This window comes from Callorhinus ursinus, unplaced genomic scaffold (assembly GCF_003265705.2).
Source record: "Callorhinus ursinus isolate GAN/ISIS: 27379988/994484 unplaced genomic scaffold, GSC_fseal_2.0 scaffold60, whole genome shotgun sequence".
Lineage (NCBI taxonomy): Eukaryota > Metazoa > Chordata > Mammalia > Carnivora > Otariidae > Callorhinus > Callorhinus ursinus.
The window spans coordinates 7,960,549-7,980,113 of NW_027397122.1; the positions used below are offsets into that span (position 1 = coordinate 7,960,549).

General features: G+C 64.0%; 1 protein-coding gene across 1 annotated transcript in view; it reads right to left on the bottom strand.

The window, feature by feature from the left end:
* The window catches only part of ADCY1 (adenylate cyclase 1), a 114,936-nt gene extending 95,405 nt beyond the window's left edge, over positions 1–19,531 (bottom strand). Inside the window, exons 1-2 of the mRNA XM_025853153.2 lie at positions 19,013–19,531; positions 512–661 (exon numbers count right to left, since the gene is read on the bottom strand). Of these exons, the coding sequence (XP_025708938.1) occupies positions 512–625 (114 nt within the window). The 5' untranslated portion in view covers positions 626–661; positions 19,013–19,531. The remainder of the gene's footprint in view (positions 1–511; positions 662–19,012) is intronic.
* Between the last annotated feature and the right edge of the window lie 34 nt (positions 19,532–19,565).

Consider the following 19,565-nt stretch of genomic DNA (forward strand, 5'->3'; position numbering starts at 1 on the left):
GCCCCCCAGCTCCACGGAAACTGATTCCAGCGGAATCCCACCCCAACACCGTTCCCCCCAAGCAAAACACCCCCCACTCCGTGCTTTCAAGCAGCTCAGCCCCCTCCAAGGGTGAGCTCTGCAGCTCTCCCTGATTCCTCCCAGCCCTACAGCATCATCTGGGCGCACCTGTCTCACCAACGGGGAAACTGAGGCTGGGGGTCACACAGGGTGGCAGATCCTCCATCTGCAGGTCTAGGGAGCCCCCACTGCCGCTGCCCTGTCCCCTCTGGGGGGGCCAACCTGGGCTTGATGCCCCAACCATCCTCACCCTGTGTTCTCTGCTCCCCACCCTGTGCTCCCTGCCCTGCACCCTAGGCCCGCACTCCCTCCTCCACGCCCCCCGCCCAACTCCGTGCTCCCCACCCCATGCCCCCTTCCCCCGCCCCCTGCTTCCCGCCCTGTGCTCCCCACCACCCTGCATACCCCCACTGCCCCGCGTCCCTGCAGCCGACAGCCCCACCACACCAACCTGCTTCTCGTTCTCGTCCTCCAGCCTCAGCCGGTCTTCGATGCAGTTCCGGGCCTGCAGGAAGGCTTTCCTTTGGCAGCGTTCGGCCAGGACCCTCACAAACACCCCGTACATGTTCACACTGAGGAAGAGCAGGGCATTGGCACCAAGCTGGAAGGGAGAGAACACAGAGCACCATGTGCGTGGGACGCTAGCTCGGCAGAGGCTCCTACACCCTCCGACGACCAGCCCGCGGCACGACCACGCTGCCCAGGGTGGCTGGGGTGCTGGCCGGACCCACCGTGCACGGCTGACTTCCTGCGGTCATAGAGCAGAACAGCATGCAGGCAGCGTCCCCCAAATTCACATGCAAGCCTGCCCCCCAGCACCCCAGGGTGTAGCTGCATTTGGACATAAGGTCTTTCAAGAGGTAATTATGTTAAAACGAGATCACTGGGGAGGGCCGTGTGGCTGGCGTCCTCCTAAGGCGAAGAGACCAGGACACAGACGTGCATGCAGGCACGAGCCTGTGAGGACCCAGGGAGGAGACGGCGTCTACGCCCAGGCAAGGCCTCGGGACAGCCGGCCCCCACACTCCAGGACCCGCGGGTCCAGCCTCCAGGGCCTGGGAGGGACAAACCTCTGCTGCTCAGGCCGCTGGGTTGGGCTGTGCGTGACAGCCGCCCCAGGACACCATCTGAGAAAACACGATGCCAGGAGAGAGCAGATGCTCCCGAACCCGGCAGCGAAGGGAAGCAGATTAGAAGCAAAAGGAAGAAAGGACCGGGTCATACGTGAGCACGAAGCGAGCACTCAAGATGAGTGACCGTCCAGGGAACGCAGCGTCCAGAGCGCCCTGCTCGGCCCACACCCCCGGGCTCCCACCCCCTTCAAAGGATGGGAATCGAGGAAGGGGCCAGCGAGAAAGACCCGCCTGGGGCGCCAGCCACAGCCCAGACTCAGAGGCTCGCATCTGCCAGACCAGGAAGGGGGCCTTGCAGAATGTCTGCTTCCAGCGGCCTTAACTCGAGGCCAGTCCTGACCGCCCGGGGGCCCATGATGGCCACACCGCAAGTCGCGGCAGACCCGGGGAGTATCAGACCCCACCTCCCCACTCAGCCTCCTCTGCTGGTCTGTCCCACCGCGCTTGGGCCCGCGGCTGGCAGGACCACGGCACAGATCTGGGGCCCGGGCCCACCTCCCCGAGGAGCTGCCCAAAGCCGCTGCGCTCAGTCTCTGTGAAGAGGCTAGACGGGACGCACGCACTTCCTGCAGGGTCTGGGGATCACTGCCGCTCTCCACCAGGCGCTGCGACTTGCACACGATTACGTGGGATGAAACAAACACGGAGGCGGGCGGGCAGCGGTCCCGGGACAAGCGGCAGGACAAGGGAAGGCAGGCCACAAGGCCGCGTGGACGGAGAATCTGCAGCACCTGGTGCTGCCAGAGGCTGGGGGCGGGGAGCAGTCGGGGACGCAGACCGGGCGGGCGGGCTGCAGCCTCTAGGATGGTGTGGGGCGCAGTGGGGACAGACTGCGGCACAGAGGACTGGTGAGTGTGACATGTTCCTCAGGAGGGACACATGGGGCTGCGGTCGCAGACAACAGAGCTGTTCAAGAAGGTGACAGGGACACGAATCCCCAGGGCCTCGCACAGAACCGTCCTCCCCCCAAACACGGGTGAACTCGCTGGCACACCGGGGACAGCAGGCTCACGTCCGCCTGCCGAGCTCACGTCTCAAAGGACGCGCGAACATACCACCAGGACAGCGCCCCCTCCACACCGCGCAGTCGGAAAACCGCCGTCCCAGTGAGGGCCCGGGGAGCCGCCCGAGTCCTATACCCACGCTGAGCCCGTCACCCCCGTGTGACCCGGCCACCCTCCTGTGACCCTCTAACCCCACTGCTGTCTCCTTGCTGGGGCACTCCTCGCCTGAAGCAGGTGCAGGGCTGGGAGGACCTGCTTCTGCGGCGTCTGTGCCAGCCTCTCAGCAGGCACGGGGCGGGGTTCAGCATGGCCGTCCCAGGGGCCTGTGCCGTGTCCCGGTGACCAGGGCAGTGCTTTCTGTCCTCTCAGACCATCTGCTCTACCCGGGGATCAGTCGTGCACGCTGAAGCCACGTGTCAGAGGCGGCGGGACGCCCGGCTCGGGTGAAACGACGCAATATTTAAACGCGTGCTGCGCGTGGTTAACATGCCCACAAGCACCGTCGTGGGCGCTTTTCCAAACATCCAAACAATCCCACGTCACTGCACAGAGCACACGGCTCTTCCCGGCCGACACGTAACCGGTCTGGCTCTGCGTGGCCCCGCCCGGCCTCAATGTACCGTTTGGAAGGCAAGGGAACCAGAGAGACACAGGACGTCCTCCCGGGACACGGCACCAACCCTCCTGAGAAGAGACGCCCTCCCATCCCGGCAGCCCCCAGTCCCCACACGGAGGGTCCGGCACCGCGGACAGCCCTGCGCTGGGGCCGGGACGCCACGAGACACGGCTCTTCCAGAAAGTAAGGCCTCAGCCGGCCAGGAGTGGAAGATGGGGAATGTGGTGTCCCCAGGGAGGCTGGGTCAGAGGTGGGCCAAGAGCCACGGGGCAGACCATGGCGTCGTGGGAGAACCGGCCAGCAGAGCGAGGGCAGACCGGGTCACCCCTCTACACACACCCTCGTCACTCCTGCCCTTCCCTCTGGCCATGATGACCCACCCAGGGAAACTGAGGCCCAACTGGCCGATCACTGAGTGCCTGCCTGCCCCGTCCACACTGTTGAAGCTGCCCATGTGGAGAAGGAGTCGGTGTCCAGCAGGCAGGGTGAGGTGGGGGCAGAGACCCTCGGGGACGGGGGTGTCCTCCGCCTGGTGCTCGGCATTCCCCCAGCCAGGGGGCTTCCGTGCGCCCTACTGCCTGCCCACCTGTTCTCCCCTCCCTCCCTCACCCACCCCACCCCCGTGATCAGGCACAGCCACTGCCCAACAGGCCGCAGAGAGGTTTCACCACCGGCCACCTAATCAGTGATCAGAGACGAGGGTGACAACGCAGAGAAGCGTGCCCAGATCACCTGCTGGCAGGTGTGGTCCAGACGGGGTGTCGGTTCACACCGGCAGCCAAAGGGACTGCCACAGGAGACACAGGCCAAGGGGGCCCCAAGCTCAGGGAAGGACGTGTTGGGGTCCAGACCGAGCACCCCGAGAGCCACAGGCTGGCGGGGCCGCACGGCAAGGCTGGGGCAGGAGCTTCAGGGCTAGTGAGGGAGGAGGCCAGCCGCAACCCTGCTGCCTCTCCCCTCTGGCCTCTGGGGTTGAGGCTCTGCTGGGAGGCTGGCCTGTGGAGGTCAGCACCCTAAGACGCTGCTCACAGGCCCCCTCCTCCCCGCCTTGCTCTGAGGAAACCCAGCTCCCCTGGCACCCCCCGTTCCAGCTGCTCACTCCGGGGGTCTCAGGGCTGCCAGGCCCGGCCCCTCCTCATTGCTCCCCGGCCATATGAGCTGCCACCCCCACCGCTCCTTGACCCCACACCTGACTCAGGACACCCGGTCAGGCCCTGGGATGCTGCCCAGGGGCATGCCAGGCCCCTCCTCACCCTTCCCGCTCTTCAATCCTGCCTCGGTTGCTCAGCACTCCACCAGCGGACCCCCACGAGGGGGTCCCGGTTACCAAGGCCCTGTGCCCTGGCCTCTTCCTTGGGCTGCTGTCCCAGCCAACACCTCCAGAGCCCATGGCACGTGGCCGCACGAACCCATCCTCTGGCCAAGGACTAGTCCTCGCCGCGCCCACCAGCATCCACTCCACAGACACACTGGCACTGAGGAGGGGCCGGCCCCAGTGCACATGCTGCAGCCCTGCGCTCCTGGCCTCCATGCACCTGCCCCACGCACCTGGCCTCCATGCACCTGCCCCACGCACCTGGCCTCAGCCCTCCTTGGCCCCACCGGCCCACCTTCCTTCACAGCCTCCCAGGCTTTCAGCCCAGACTCATGTCCCAGGGCCCAGCCTGTCCTTCCAGCCCTTCAGGCCCCTCTGGCCTGTGCCACACACCTGGCACCACCCGCTCCACCTGGGACCCTACCCCTGCACCTTTCCTGCTGGGTGTCTACTCAGTCCTGCATGGGACAGGCACTGACTCCTCCCACCACTCACCCCAGCAGCCACTCCCGCCTCAACTGACCAGGGCCCCAGAACCCCCAGGCATGGCCCATTTCCACCATCACATACCCTCGGGGCTCCACTTTCCACAGATGGGCCACCTGCCCACGCCCACCACCTCCTGCCGTGCTCCTGAGACACCCCTTCTCAGATGGGCCTGTCTCTGCTCCAGCCGCCTGGCCCAGAAGCTCCCTGGGCCCCAAGTCCTCCTGTCCTGGCCTGCCTTGCTCAGAGTCTCTCCCTGGGCAGGGGCCCTCTTCCCACGGTGCCCAGTTCATGCCCAGCCTCCAAGAGCTCAGCTCAGACATGATCTTCTCAGAGCAAGGGACCCTGAGTACCTGTGCATCACAGAGCTTGCTGGGAGCCAGCTCTGCGCTCCTTCTGTCGTTTTCAACAGCAGTTACCAGCTTCCAACACACGATGGTTCACTCACCTACCACCTTCACCCCCCTCCCCGCTGTCTGCCCCTCCAGAGGGTCTCGGCCTGTCGAGCCTGCCGACAGACCCGAGGCTGGGATGGAGCTTCTCGTGAAACAGGTGCCATGGTGTTTGTTGAATGAATAACTAAGGGCACATGGGAGCAAGGGGCCAGGCCCGGCCACACGACTGGCAAGGGCAGATCTCCACTGCTCCAGGCTATCCGGATGGGACCCGGCGAGACGTGTTGCAGTCCTCACATCTGTGGTCAGGTGGGTGGGTGGGCAGTGACCCCCACTTTCCCATGACCCACAGAGGGGGTCACGGCTTCTTGAGCAGGTTGAGCCTGGCGGGAGCCACGGGTGGCGTGGGGACACGGCCCTCAGACACGTGCATATACGGACCAGATCTCACAGCCCTGGGATCAGCACTGGGGGAGGGCAGGTCCTTGTCCCTCCCAGGCCCTCCCTGCCTGCCCCCTGCAGGCCGGCAAGATAGAGGAGACTCTCAACTTCCACCTGCACCCCACCCTTCCTACGTGGGCCATGAAGGACACCACGGGAAGAACTCCAGACCTGTGCTGGCACAGGTGGCCTTGGTGGCCTGAGGCCTCTCCTGGTTCCCGAAAGCTCCAGCACCCCATGGCCCTTCCTCACAGGGAGGAGCAGGGTCAGCACGAACCTATCCCCAGTACTTTCCCTGACTCCTGGTCCCACAAGTCACAGGTGGGAGAAAATAAGGTCCCCATGCTCAGCCCACGCCCCACCCGGCTTCTCCACACTCCCGCCTGGCCTCCTTTCCAGAGGTGAAACCGGGGCTGGGGTGTGACCGTGGGCCGGCTCTCACAGCCTGGTGAGCAAGCAGACTCGGGCCAGTCTGGGCTCAGACTCCTTACTGCGTCCTCCTGCTGGGCCCTGCCTGCATCGAGTGAACTCTCCGGACAATCACAGGCCATGAAGACAGAGGCCTGGGTTCAAAGCCAGTTCTGCCCACTGCCGCGGGACCACACACCTTCACCTGCGAAGTGCTGACGCGGGATAACACACCCTGTTCCTTCTTCCCGGCCGCTTCCCAGTGAATGAAGATGCCAACAAAGAAATGCTTCACCACATTATCTCCTTCAATAATCAGGGTTTCACCAGCTGCAATCAGATCTGTAGAGATACACCCCCTCATTCCAATCATACACCCACTCATCCATGCATCCATCCATTCATCCATCCATGCACCCATCCATCCACCCAACCATTCATTCATTCATCCATTCATCTATCCATCCACCCCACCCACCCATCCATCACTCATGCACCCACCCATGCAACTATCCATCCATCCATATCATCCATCCATCCACCCATCCATCCATCCATTCATGCACCCATCTATCCACCCACCCACCCATCCATCCATCCATTCATGCACCCATCTATCCACCCACCCATCCATCCATCCATCCATCCATGCACCCATCTATCCACCCACCCACCCATCCATCCATCCATCCATGCACCCATCTATCCACCCACCCATCCATCCATCCATCCATCCATGCACCCATCTATCCACCCACTCACCCATCCATCCATCCATCCATGCACCCATCTATCCATCCATACATACATACATACACCCATTTACTCATCCACTCGAACACAACATGAGCTGGGCTTTGGACCTGTGTGCACTCCAGGCTGTTCAAGCCCGCTTGCTGTGTGGGCACCACACTGACCCCTCTGGGAACGATCCAGGACACGTCTGAGGCAGTAATGTACATGGCTCATGGGGAAGCGGACTCTGGTCAGGGAACCAGCATCACTGTGAATGACCAAACCTCTGAAAGCCGTCAACCAGGGCACCTGCTTGCTGCAGGAAAAGCAGCCCACAGCATTTCCACATCTTCTGTCCTCCTCCCACCTGACTGCAGAGCACAGGAACCACGGGACTGGAAAGCGTGGTCTTCCGCTGCCTCAGCAGGAAGTCCTGCTCCCGTCAGCTCCACTGAGTGCTGACCGAGAGACGCAGCCTTGGATCGTCAGCGGGGCACACGGACTGTAGGGGGCACGTGCAGCCGCCATGGCCACAGCAGCGGGGAAAGCCGCTCAGGGTCCCTCCTGTGTTGCCAGGAGGGGCAGGGAGGGGTCAAGGCAGACCCCTGCCCTGTAGACCTGGGCAAACTGCTGGGGGGACAGGCTCTGCGGAGGGAAGGATGGGATCACCCAGAGACAGGTGTGCACTGCCGGGCAGGCTCATCAGCCCTCTGGCCCGAGGTGAGCAGCCAACCCCCACCCTGCAGTGGGTACCTGGGTCCCTCAGACGGTCGGAGGGCCAGGGTAGAGACGGGAGAAGCCAGCAGGTGCCTGGGGCCCCGGCCATCGGCCAGCATGAACTGTCCCGATGTCCACCGTGGGGGGCAGGCCCCTCCCGCCCTGGCCATGACCGTGTGGGGGACACAAGCTCTGAGTAGAGCCTGACAGGGATGAAAAATGACCAGGACTGGGTCTGGCACGTGGAAGTGATTCCACGCCTGCCGTGACCCCAGAGCTACACCCCGACCAAGAGGTTAAGGGCCACCACCCGAGGCCCAAGTTGGGTCGGTAGTTATTGGAAAGCAGGAGACCACCTTGTGTCTGGGGCTCCTGCCCCGAGGGGCCAGGCTGGGGGCTTCCCAGGCATCCGCGCTGCCGGTCAGGGACAGTACTGAGAAGCACGGCTTCGATCACCGCAGGACACGGTGGCGCACGGTACCCCCTGCACCTGTGACCTTTCCGTGGCATTCTCAGGGTGCTGGGGGCAAAGATCCGGCAGGTACGCCTCTGACCCTGCCCTTCGCATCCCCACAGTTGGCTTGCAGAGCAGAACCCTCCGCCATCATGCAGGAATGCACGGGACTGCTCTCCAGAGGCAGGGCTCTCACACACCGCCCCCACAGCCGGAGCCGGGATCACGGGCCAGCTCTTGGCCAAGTTCCCGGCGGGGTTGGGAGCCCGGGTCACATGAGCATGTGGTGCACACAAGGAATTCCGAACACTGGCCTGTATTTCATCGTCCTGCATCCCCGCCAGGCCTCCCGGGCCCACCACCTCCAGCCTCTCTGCGCTCACCCCGGAGCCATGCCTTGTCCCGGCCGGCCTGGGCCACCCAGCCTGCCCCCCAAGCCTCCCCTGCCTCTTAACAGGGTCCTGGAGCTCTCGGAGCGCGGGGACAGGTGCTTTCCCCTCTGTGCCTGCCCTGCTCGGCACGATGGCTTCGTACCTGCAGGACGGGGCTCCCTGCCCCCAGAGGGTATGCGCCCCTCCACACATACCTGTTCCATAAAGCGTGTGCTGCGCAGGTGCACCGCAGTGATGTGTGTTGTGCTGGCCAGAGGCATCATCTTGAATTTTACAATCACTAAGAAGTTTGAGATAAGTAACTGAGAACGAGCTTGAAAACCCACGGGCCATTGTTCAGGCCCTGCCACGCCCAGGAGGCCGAGCAGGGACCGCGAGCTTTGGCAGGTGCAGGCCCTGAGTGGGTGGAAAGTGTCTGCAGACCGACTGGACACACCGTGGCCCAGGGGTGCAGGGGGCCAGGCGTGCACGACTTCTGGGATTCACAGAGCCCACCACAGTTAGCAGGGAAGATGTGGTTTACAGACGGACACAGGCAGGGAACCCCAGCTCCCCCCGAGCCATGGTCCAGGCACTGGGGGGACGGGCCTCGGGGCTCCCGTGGCTTCAGGGCTGCCAGGCTTGTCGCTGGCGGGGGGGTGGCCATGGTCTCACGCTCCCCTTCTCCTCCTCACAGGACAGGAGTGGAGGCCCAGGGCAGGCAAGGCCCGAGCGGGAGGTGGGCCCAGCGCCAGGCTGAGTGCTAGAGGAGGGACCCCCGAGACAGGGCCGGCAGATGTTCTCAGGACAAGAGGGCGCGGGGTTAGGGCCCGGGCACAAGTTCCGGGGAGTCAGGAAGCACACACGGCGGGGCTCCAAGGAGCACGTAAGCGGAGTGTTGACACGGATGGACTGACGTGGGGTCCACACAGCCGCAGGCCAGACACGAGGCCTGGAGGGTCAGCGCTGGAGGAGGCAGCGGGGGCCACGGGGGCATCCGGAGGGGCTTACACGGGACGCCAGGAGCCATCTTCTACAGGAAGCGAGCGCTGACCCCCAGCCCTTGAAATAAAAACTGTCAAGAGGCAGAAACCCCCCCTCTTGAGAGTTCTCGTATCCTCGCAGACTCCCCCCTCCCATCTTTGGGGTGAGGTCCCAGACGTGAACGAGGAGGCCCTTGGGCACAAACGCTGGTGTGTTCTTCTGTCGAGGTGAACAACCGGTCAGCACTCCATCCTCATCGGCCAGGGCCTGGGCCCCCTCCCGAGGGCAGTGCGCAGCCAAGGGCCGCCTGTCCCCCACCCTGCCCCCATTCCTCCCAGGAACACCCCCCCCCCCGCCTATTTGCTACACAGCCATCCTGGTAGGAGGGCTTCTAACCCACCGCAGTTGGGGTATCCAAGGGGCATCCTCGCCCCTTGTTCAGACGTCCCGAGGGCCACTCACCCAGCTGGAAGACCACCGCCTCCAGTGAGCTAGGGGTTCCCCCACCCCGCACAGAAGAGCCCCTCAGAGGGATTTCTTGCGACGGGAGATCTTTGGAGAGCAGGCACACTTCGGGAAGACCAGGTGGGGGCATCTGCCAAGCACCTGTGGCACCACCTGGAGAGCCCCGCGGCTCGCCCCTCCATGTCAACCACGGGGACCAGGCGTCCCCATGTCTTTGCAGAGAGTAGACTGTCACACCCCCAGCCACCTAATGACACAAACTCACCACTCCGGAGGTTTTCCCCAGAGTCACTGTCTGAACTCATGGCCACAGGTGTGCAGGAAATGGTGGCCACGTGGCTTAGCCCCTACCACGCCGAAATGAGAAGGGAGGCGGGCAAGGGTCACCGTGAGCCTCCCAGAGACAAAGGTGACCCCAGGCCGGAGCATCAGGCATGGGAGGGGAGGAGGAATCACTGGCCACACAGAGCCCAGACGGCACCCTGGGCCCCCCTCCCAAGAAGCCCGGTCCGTGGGCCCACGAGGACAGTGAGGTCATCATTCACACAGGAAGGACACAGCAGAGGTCACCAAGCGGGCTCTCCAGGACAAAACCTGGACCAGGTGAGTGAGCAGTCGTCCAGACAGAAGTGCCCCCAGCGGACGCGGGCCACCCTGGCCCAGCCCAGTGAGCCCCGGGCTGCTTCAGAGGAAGGGCCCTGGCCACAGATGCCAGTGGGCACGCAGATAACTGCCCAGCCTCCCCGGGGGCCACACTCGGGCTTTACAGGCTGGACAGGGACACAGGAAAGAAGCTGCCTGATGTGCGTTCTCCCAGACGGCCGTGTGCGTTCTCAGAGGGGCCCCTTGGAAGGGGAAACATAACACAAAAACATAACCCAAAACAGGTCTGTACCAACTGAGAAAAAGCACCTTAAAATTTAGCCGGTCATTGCCCACTGCCTCCCAGTGATCCCCCCACACCCCCCGGTCACTGCTCCCATGCTCATGTGGTCACTGCACCCCCCGTCCCAGTGGTCACTGCCCCCACCCCCGTGGTCTCCAGGACAGCATCCCCCTCCGTAGCAGAACCCTGGGCTCTGCCCACTTCTCCAGGCTGCCCTCTCACCTGGCACGTTCTCCCCTCACCCTGTGTGCTGGGCAGGGTCACACATCCGTGCGTGCACACAGAGCACGTGCCCCCGCCATGCGTGCAGCGTGCAGCTCTGGGAGGACTGTGCTGTCCCCCCCGGGGCTGCCCCTCCCATGGTGGCCTCTGCCTGAAGGGTTTCCCTCTGTCCACTGGGCAGCCTCCTGACCCCAATCCCAATCAGCGCCCTGCTGACCTCGCTACTCAGCATGCGTTTGACGTTTCCACAATAAAAACAAAACAAGAACAGATCATTTAAAAAAAACAAAAACAAAAACGATTCCGATGGGCTCTCATGAGCTGCTGCCTTGGGTCTCCCGTCCCCTGAAGCGGAGGACCACCAGGGCTGTGGCCACCACACCCAGGGGCCGATTCCCAGGGGCTCCGGCAAAGTCACGGTGGGGTTTCCTCTGTGGTCCCTGATGGCTTTACCAGGGCAGCTCCTGGCGTGAGGGCCTTCTGCCCCAGCCCAAGCTCACCTGCCTGCTGGGGCACGGCCCCCTCTGCGCCGCGGGACAGCTGGGCCTCTGTGTCCCCAACCGCCTGGCCACAGCCCTGGGACATTTCGACATCTTCCTGTACCTTTGGACCCCCAGACACTCATTCTAGCCACAGAGGGGCTCTCCCGTCACTGCCCATGTCTGATGCCTGACCCCAATGGACTTTGGAAATGAGCCCCACCCCACAGCCCCCCCAGAGCACAGTCAGATTGTGGGAGATGCCCCTAATGTCTGGTAAGTGCAGGTCTGCTGCAAAATAAGAATCAGAGATATTCTTAAACCCTCAGGCTAAACGGATGCATCCTGGAATGTGCTCCCTGGCTGGTCCTTCATGGAGCTGGGCGCGCGGTCCACCGTCCACAAGTGAGGATCCCAGATCCCTCTGGTCACAGCTGCCTCCCAAAGGCAAGGCGTTAACAAGAGAGCGCCTCCCTCACACAGGAAACCAGGCAAAGACACGGAGAAACGCGCACCAACAACCCCGCAGAAGGTCACCAGGCGGGGTTGCCATGGCACGGGGCTGGAGAACGTTCCAGAGCAGATGCCCTCGCCCAGATGTGAGCACAGCGTGAGGCTGCCAGTGCAGATGTGCGAGCCCGCCGCCCCCCAGAAGGGCGCACATTCACACGGGCAGACGGCGCTGGGAAGACCGCACCCGGAGAGGGCACCTCAGGGCCCACACCGGACACTGTGGGCCTGTAGCAGCCACACTGCCCGCACAGTCACCGTGGACTGCTCCTACCTGGTCAGGCCCCCCTCCCAGCCCCACTCCCCACCAAGAGGAGCGCCCCTAACTCCAGACCTAGACTCACAACAGCCCTGCTGCTGTCCCTCCACCCAAGCTACAGGCCCACAGACCCCACCACAAGCCTGGAGCAAGGTGGCTCCTGAAGGCTGAGAGCAAAGTAAGCGGCCTCAAACCCACGCATCCAGACCCTGCAGGTCTCAGCGGGACTCAGGCCTCTGAACGCTACCAACACATGCACATGCACACATGTATGGGTAAACACACTCACGTGCACCCTAGGATGCACATGCATGTGCACAAAAGTCATACGTGTGCCCACTAAGGTGCAGGCACATTACATCTGTGCTGAGTCCTACATGCATGTGCACACATGTACATGCACACTCGTGTGTGCACCCACAGAGGCCCCACATGGACAGCACTGGGAAGCAGGAAGTCCTTCCCTCATGAGCTGGGTGCCTTCCTACCGGTGAGGGCTGGAGGCAGCCTGGACCCCAGCACCTCAGAGATCAAAGCAGATCCTGCCACCCCCAATCCAGGAGCACAGAGTCCAGGGTCTAGGGAACAGAGGAGGACCCAGGGAGGATCCAGGTACCGCAGTAAGGGACAGCCTGCCCCACCCCTCACCCCATGCATTGGGGGGTGAGGGGGGCACAGGACGGGAGCCTCAGGGGTGTGGACCCAGGCTGGGCAGGGGGCCTGGCCCTTGTCACTGTCCTCATGCTCTAGCCCGCTCACCTGACCTCCCCACCCAGATGAAGCCCAGGCTGGCTCCCTTCCTGGGTGATCTCTGATGCCTCCCAAGGTCACGGACTGGAGGGCCCTGCGCCCCATACCCTTCCTATGAGAACGTGGTAATGTTAATATATAGGAGTAACATGTGGTTTGCACAAGCGTGTGCCGGTGGGTATGTTTGTGTGTGTGTGAATGTGGACAAATGTGAGGACGTGTGCATGAAGCGTGAGTGCATGACTGTTTGTATGTTCATGTGGGGGGTTCATGTGTGTGTGTGTGTGTGCGTGTGCACATGCATGTACGTGTGCCAGACAAGGGGCCGCACGTGACCAGCACCAAGTGGGACTGAGGCACCTGTAGCCGGGTGACACGGGTCTCAGTCCAGACAGGCCGCCCGCCACCCGAATCCCGGGCATCTCTTCCAACCTCCAACCAAGACCACACACGGGTTCATGGAGTCACAAAGTTCGCAAGTCACAAGGGGTGGCTCGCACTGCGCTGAGCGCTGGCCCCATGCCCAGGGGACAGGAGGGTGCCCGAAAATGTACCTGCTCCTACAAAGCCATGGAGCCCCAAAAAGAAACCGAGGCACGGGGTAAGTACCCCACCTGAGGTCCCACAGCCAGGAGCTCCACCCCACTCTCCACACCGCCCCATTTGAGTCAGGAAATGCCATGAGGACGTTTCTGGACTCTGAGTCTGCAGGAACACAACCCAGAATCTCCGTCCACCTGGGAGCTGAGCCCTGGCCCTCCAGACCTCAGAGAGGGGACAGGAGAAGGGCATGGCGCAAGGTCCATCTGCTCCCAGGAAGGGCAGGCAGGCAGGTGTCACTGTAGGTGGGGACCGTGGCAAGCAGACATTTCCCCAAGGACACCACTCCAGTCTGAGCCAGGCAGCAGCACCCATGCCCACTTGTGGGACCCCTGCACACCACTGCATCACGGGGACCAGAAACAGAAACCAGATCAGACCCCTCTCCAAAAAGGCTTGCAGGGCCTGGCACTGTTTTCCAAAGAAACAGGAAATGCTCTATGTGCCGCCCCCAGCTGCCCTTTCTTGCACGCCCACCTCCCTGGCTGAGCCCCAGGCCTCCTCTGTCCGGGATCTTGGCTGGAGCACACTGACCTCAGGAAGCCACCCTGAGCCCTCCGTCTGCCCTATCCCCTTCACACGCCCCCGAAGGTCACACAGACTCCCCTCACCAACACAGACTACAGTCCCAGGTGTTGACCAGTGTCCCCCCCACAATCAATAAATTCCTGGAGCGCAGCGGTCTCGGTCCCACTGGACCCCCCAGCCCCTAGCCCGGGGCCTGGCCCCCAAGCGTGGATCACAGAGCTATCCAGAAAAGGCACCCCCAGCGGGTCTACCAGTGGGGGTCGGACTCTAGCCCACGCACAGTCCCTGGGTCCTGCAGTGGCAGAAGCACCCCTACCAGGAACCTGCTGGGGCAGCAAAAAATAGTCCCCAGGACTCTGCTCTGAGCAGGTGCCAGCCCTTGTCTGAAGCCAGGATGTGCCCCCTCAGCGTCCAGGCCCCATTTCCCGTCAGCCCAATTCCTGTGCCCTGGCCTGAGCCATTCCAGGTACTTCTTCAAGTTAGGGCCAACTGCTCTGGCGGGAGGCTAACAGGAGTCTCCAAGGAAGCAGAGCAGGTTATGGGGAGGGAACCCAGGGACCCACCGGGCAGATGTGGGAGTGCAGCCTGTGGGGGATCGGGTGTTCCTAGCGGGGTGCCCGCTGGACACAGACCTGCAGGCCTGGAGGAGACACCTACCACCACCTGGGGCTCAGGGAGTGTCAGGGCCCTGAGTGTGCAGAGTGACGGAAGCCCGAGGTGGAAAGAGCTGAGACCTGCCCAGCGACCAGAGGCCTGGAGAAAGAGGGTCCAGCCAAGGCCAAGGAGGCTGTCTTTGGGGTCACTCCTCACCAAGGCAGAGAAACCCACTCCTTCGCCTTCATACAGCCTGGTGGGAGCCAGTAGGACCCACCTGTCTCCCTCCCGCTTCCAGCCCCCACCTAGCAGCCCTGGGTCAGCCAAGGCAGTTGGATGCACCAGCAGGTGAGCACACAAAGTGACAGGGCCCAGCCAAGATGGGGGAGGAGGAAGGAGGTAGCAGTGTGGGAGAGAGGCCAGCCTGGGTAAAGGGCCTGGCTGCTGGGTGCACGGCAGCAGGGGCAGGAGGCCTGCAGAGGGGGTCCAGCCGAGGCGGAGCCCAGCTGGAGGAGGGGCCCTGCTGGGTGAGGGCCCAGCCGTTAAGCGAGGGCAGCAGGGGCGCGGCCTGTAGGGGTAGGGACCAGGGGAGCGGTGCTGGGCCCCACCCAGGTGGAGTGCGGGGTGGGGTGACCCAGAGGAGGCAAGAGGCGGGGCCAGGCCGGGGGCGGGGCTGAGGGAGTGACGGGGGTGGTCGGCGGGGGCGGGGCCAGACCGGGAACGGGACGCGTTGGAGGGAGTGACCGGCGCTGAGTGGTCGCCGGAGGCGGGGCCGGCGGGGGGCGGGACGCGGCGGAGGGAGTTACGGGCGGCTGGGGCGGCCGCCGGGGGCGGGGCCCGACCGGGGGCGGGGCATAGGTCGGACGACTCCCCGGAACAGGAGAGCCGTAGCGCGGGGAGTGGGCACAGCCCGTGGGGGAAGCGGGCAGCGCATATCTGGGGGCGGGCCCTGCTGTGAGCCGCCTGGGCACCTGGGCTCTGAGGGCGGTGACATCGCTCCACCTGCTTGCAGCACTCGAGCTCTCCCCAGACCTCAGATGACCTGGAGGGGCACAGGGGAACTCCCGCCAGCCCCCACTTGCCCACGACGATGGTGCTTTCTGTTGCCCTACCTGACTCTCAGACCTGGGGAGGGAGGGGGCACGAAATACGTCACTTACATTGACAGGCAACCGAACTACACCATTTTGCACAGGGCAGTGGCCCCTGGATGGGTCCAAGAAGATACAGTCATCTCACCCCACCCTGGCCAAAAAGTGGGCATTGGGGGCCGCAGAAGGGGGGGGCGAGGGAGAGGCCGCCCAGGAGGAAGCTGGAGCTGACCGAGGCGCACACGCACGGCATGTGAGGGGCAGGGCCCCGGAGGGATCTCCTGTGGGGGCACCTGAGCCAGCTGCTTCTCTCCAGACACACCCCGCTGCCCCCACCACCACTCCAAGGCCATGACCTTGGCATGCACACTTCTGACTCTGCTTCCCCACCACTGCCCCCCCATCTTCAAGCACAGTCACTCCCCCCTCAAGCTGCACCCTTCAAGTCCCCAAGTGCCACCACAGGGAGCAGGGGTCACACACGTGGTGTCTCCCCCTTTCCTCCTCCTCACCTCCCAGGCCCCCTTGCCCCACCCCAGGTCTCCAGCCTGCCCCAGCCAGGCATGCCCGCCCCACTGCCCCAGAGCAGACCTCAGGGGTTCCCCAACATGATGCCTTTGGTTCTGACACATTGCTCAGTTAAATAAAAACGAATTTCTGTGCTTCACGTGGATACAACCAGTGGGCAGGGGGCAAGGGGCAGGAAGAGGGAAGGGGCCCAGTCTGGTCAGTATTTCCGAGACTCCTCCTGGGGGCGGGGCTGGGGGAGGGGGCATAAGACCCTCTCCCTAAACTGCTTGTGCCCTAGCTGAGAGCAGAAGCAGGAGCCCCTCCCAGGGAAGGGTGGCAGAGCAGCACCCCGAATTTCAACCATGCAGTCCGCGACCTCCTGGGTGCTCTCAGCCTGTCAGCCTGGGCCAGCCTGGGCACCACAGGGTCCTCAAAGCACGCGGCCTACATCCCAGAGCTCCGCACACCAGGGCGGTGCAGGATTGCTGCAGGAAACTCCCGGAGCTTCCCTGTGGAGGGGCAGAGGCTCTGGGGGCCTCCCTTGTGACCCCCGGCCTCAGTGCCCCAAGCAGGAGCACCTCTGTCCCTCCCGCGGCACGGACACTCCGCCCAGGAGGTACAGGAAAGGCACAGACGGCCTCGGTCACCCGTCACCCTGTCCTTCTGGGCCTCCACCTTATGTCCTGCCCCAAACCAGCTCCCAAAGAACATGGGGCTGTCTGCACGTGACCGTGCTGCAGGGTAGCCGGGAGGGGATGGAGTAGCCAGGAGGGGAGGCCCCGCGTGGTACTGGTGGCTCCCACCTTCCCCACTGGCCTCCCGGCCCATGCGCAGACTCCATCCCCGGGGCAGCACCCAGGCCCTGCACCACGTTTGTCTGCGCCCACCCCATCTGTTTATCCACATCCCCGCCACCGGTAGCGATGCGCGGACCTGAACAGGAACATTCTAAAGATGCCAGAACAACTTGGAGGAGGCAGGAGACTCTGAATATGTGCTCTTCCAACACGAGTTTTCCACCTGCATGCCGGCTCTGCAGGTAAGGGAAACTGAGGCTCTGTGCGGGAAAGCTGTGCATTGCCCAGAGAGCCAGCAGCAGCCAACCCCAGATGTCTGCTCCCTAAGAATCCATGCTCTCAGGATAGGCTCCCTTCCCCCGAGAATACAGGGGCTCATCTTATCCTGAGAGCAGAGCTCCCTGGGCCCAAGGCACCTATACAGTCCTTCCTCTCCCTTAGTTCTCTAGAAGGAATGACCAGAAACTGTATTAAAAAAAAAATTGTTTCAGAAAAAGACAACAGTACAGCCTTTCACTGAGCCAGCTGAACCCCTAATACATCAGATCTCGGGCCTCCCCTCCCCACCCTGAGCTGACCTGGCCGCTGGGCCTCCCCCTCTGGTCCTGGTGGGGAGGTCGTCCTGCTGGGCGCCCCCCCCCCCCAGGCTGTGAGGACCAAACACACAACAGATGGGAGGGTTGTAGGGGGAGGGGTACAGGAGCACCTCCTGAGGACGGCTAGTAAGGCCACAAGCAGGAGGCCTGCTGGAGAACCCTCCAGAACGGAAGCCCCCTCCCCTCCCTGGGTGCAGGGTGCCCTCTGCCCTCCTCCCTTTTCTCTGCCTCACCTGTCTCTGGCCCTCACCCCTGCTTTCTCCCTCTCTCCCCACCTCCACAGGCCCCTTCCCCTGCACCCCCTCTGCCAGCCCCCTTCCCGCATTCTCTCCTCCTCCCCCTCTAGCCCCCAGCCAAGCTGGCCTCTCCGGGCCCTGAAATGTACATCCAGGCACTGTGTCTGGGCCCGCCTGGGCGCCACAGGGTCCCCAAAGCACGCGGCCTACATCCCAGAGCTCCGCACACCAGGGCGGTGCAGGATTGCTGCAGGAACCCGTCCATGGCCCCTCTGACCATGTGCGTCCCTGGCATCGCCGCCTGAGAGCACCGCCCTGGATCCTCAGGGGGTCCCTCCAGACCCTGCTGTCTGATTCCCCTCACCCCCGCTTTTTCTTCCCAAAGCTTGCTCTGTCCAGGTTCCCCCCACACCCCACCTCCCCCATCGCCTCCATCTGCCACATTCTCTCCCTAGATGGGCTTGCCCACCCCATCGGATTCCCCCCATCCTCCTGCCAAAATGCTGCCAGCGGCAGAAACAAAACCCTCCTGCAGGGCCCTCCGAGCCCCAGTGGGCTGGGCCGGGCTACACTGCCACAGGCTCAGAGAGCCGCACACAGCAAAGACATCCGCCTCCAGCCTCCCAGGTCCCCGGCTGGGGAGGGGCCCACGGGAAGCAGGCAGCGTCCTTGTCCTTCGCTATGGTCTCACTGGCTCGCCCGGAAGGCAGTGACAAAGTTCGGTTGCGGCCAGCCTCGGTCAGGCCCCGGCAGGGCAGGGGCGGCAAGGACCAGAGCCCCGTTCGACCTTGGCAAACCTGTTTTTCTAGACCAGAGACGGGTCCACAACGGGCGCCAGAGAGAATGGTGGGGAACCAAGTCCTCGTACCCTCCCCACATCCCCGGGGTGCCGCAGGCTGGAAGGGAGACTCTGCCAGCCCCGCACGAGGTCCAGGCACACTGGAGAGGAGCCCGGAGCTGTGCGCACAGCCCTCAAGAGCCCTGCCCGCCCGGCCGATCCCGCGCCCACTTTCCGTCCCTCCTGCAGGATGCCTGCGACCAAAGAGCGCCAACCTGGGCTCTGGCGGGGCTTGGCGGCTCACCAGCTGCCTGACCTTGGGCCAATCCTTGCCCTCTCCAGGCTCCCGTCTCCACAGCCCACACCCAGGGGAGCTTTGTGGATGGCAACTCGGAAAAGAGCCCGGCCGTAGCAGCCCCCACCGCGTCCTCAGCTCGCTGAGTGACCTTGAACGCCCCCCTACACACACTCGGGGCCTCAGTTTCCCCACCTGCCCAATCTGTAGATGCGCACCCGGCCCCCCCGGTGTTCCCCGTCCCTCCCGGGCAGGCGTGTATCCCAGACCCGACGGAGGGCGCGCAGCGGCACTTACTGTCCTCCAGAGACGCGGGCGCTTGGCGGGCACCAAGGTGGCCGTGACCAGCAAGTGCGAGGCGGCCACCACGAGCCCGAAGCCGATGGCCAGCAGGCTGCGCACGGGCAGCAGGGCATAGGACACGAAGGTGACCAAAAGGAGCTGCCAAACGCCCTGGTCGGCGGCCGCCGGCCCCGAAGCCGCGCCGGCGTGGGTCCCCGCGGGGCGGCCGAGCGCGAAGGGGCAGCAGAGCAGCGCGAAGGTGAGGCTGAAGAGCAGCGCCAGCTGGCCGACCTGCTGCAGCTGGGGCACCTGCAGCGAGCGCACGTTGGTGACCACGAGCAGCGCCAGAAAGAGCACGCAGTGCGCCGGGTGCGAGCCCCTGGCCAGGCCGGCCGCGGGCCCCGGCGCGCCCAGCAGCTCGGCCAGCGCCAGCGCGCCCGCCAGCCCGCTGAGCACGGCCAGCGCCTTCAGCGTGGCCGCCTGCTCCAGCCGCAGCGTGTAGCCGCGGAACAGCGCCTCCAGCTCGGGGCACGCGAACTCCTCGTTGCACGCCCGCAGCCCGCGCCGG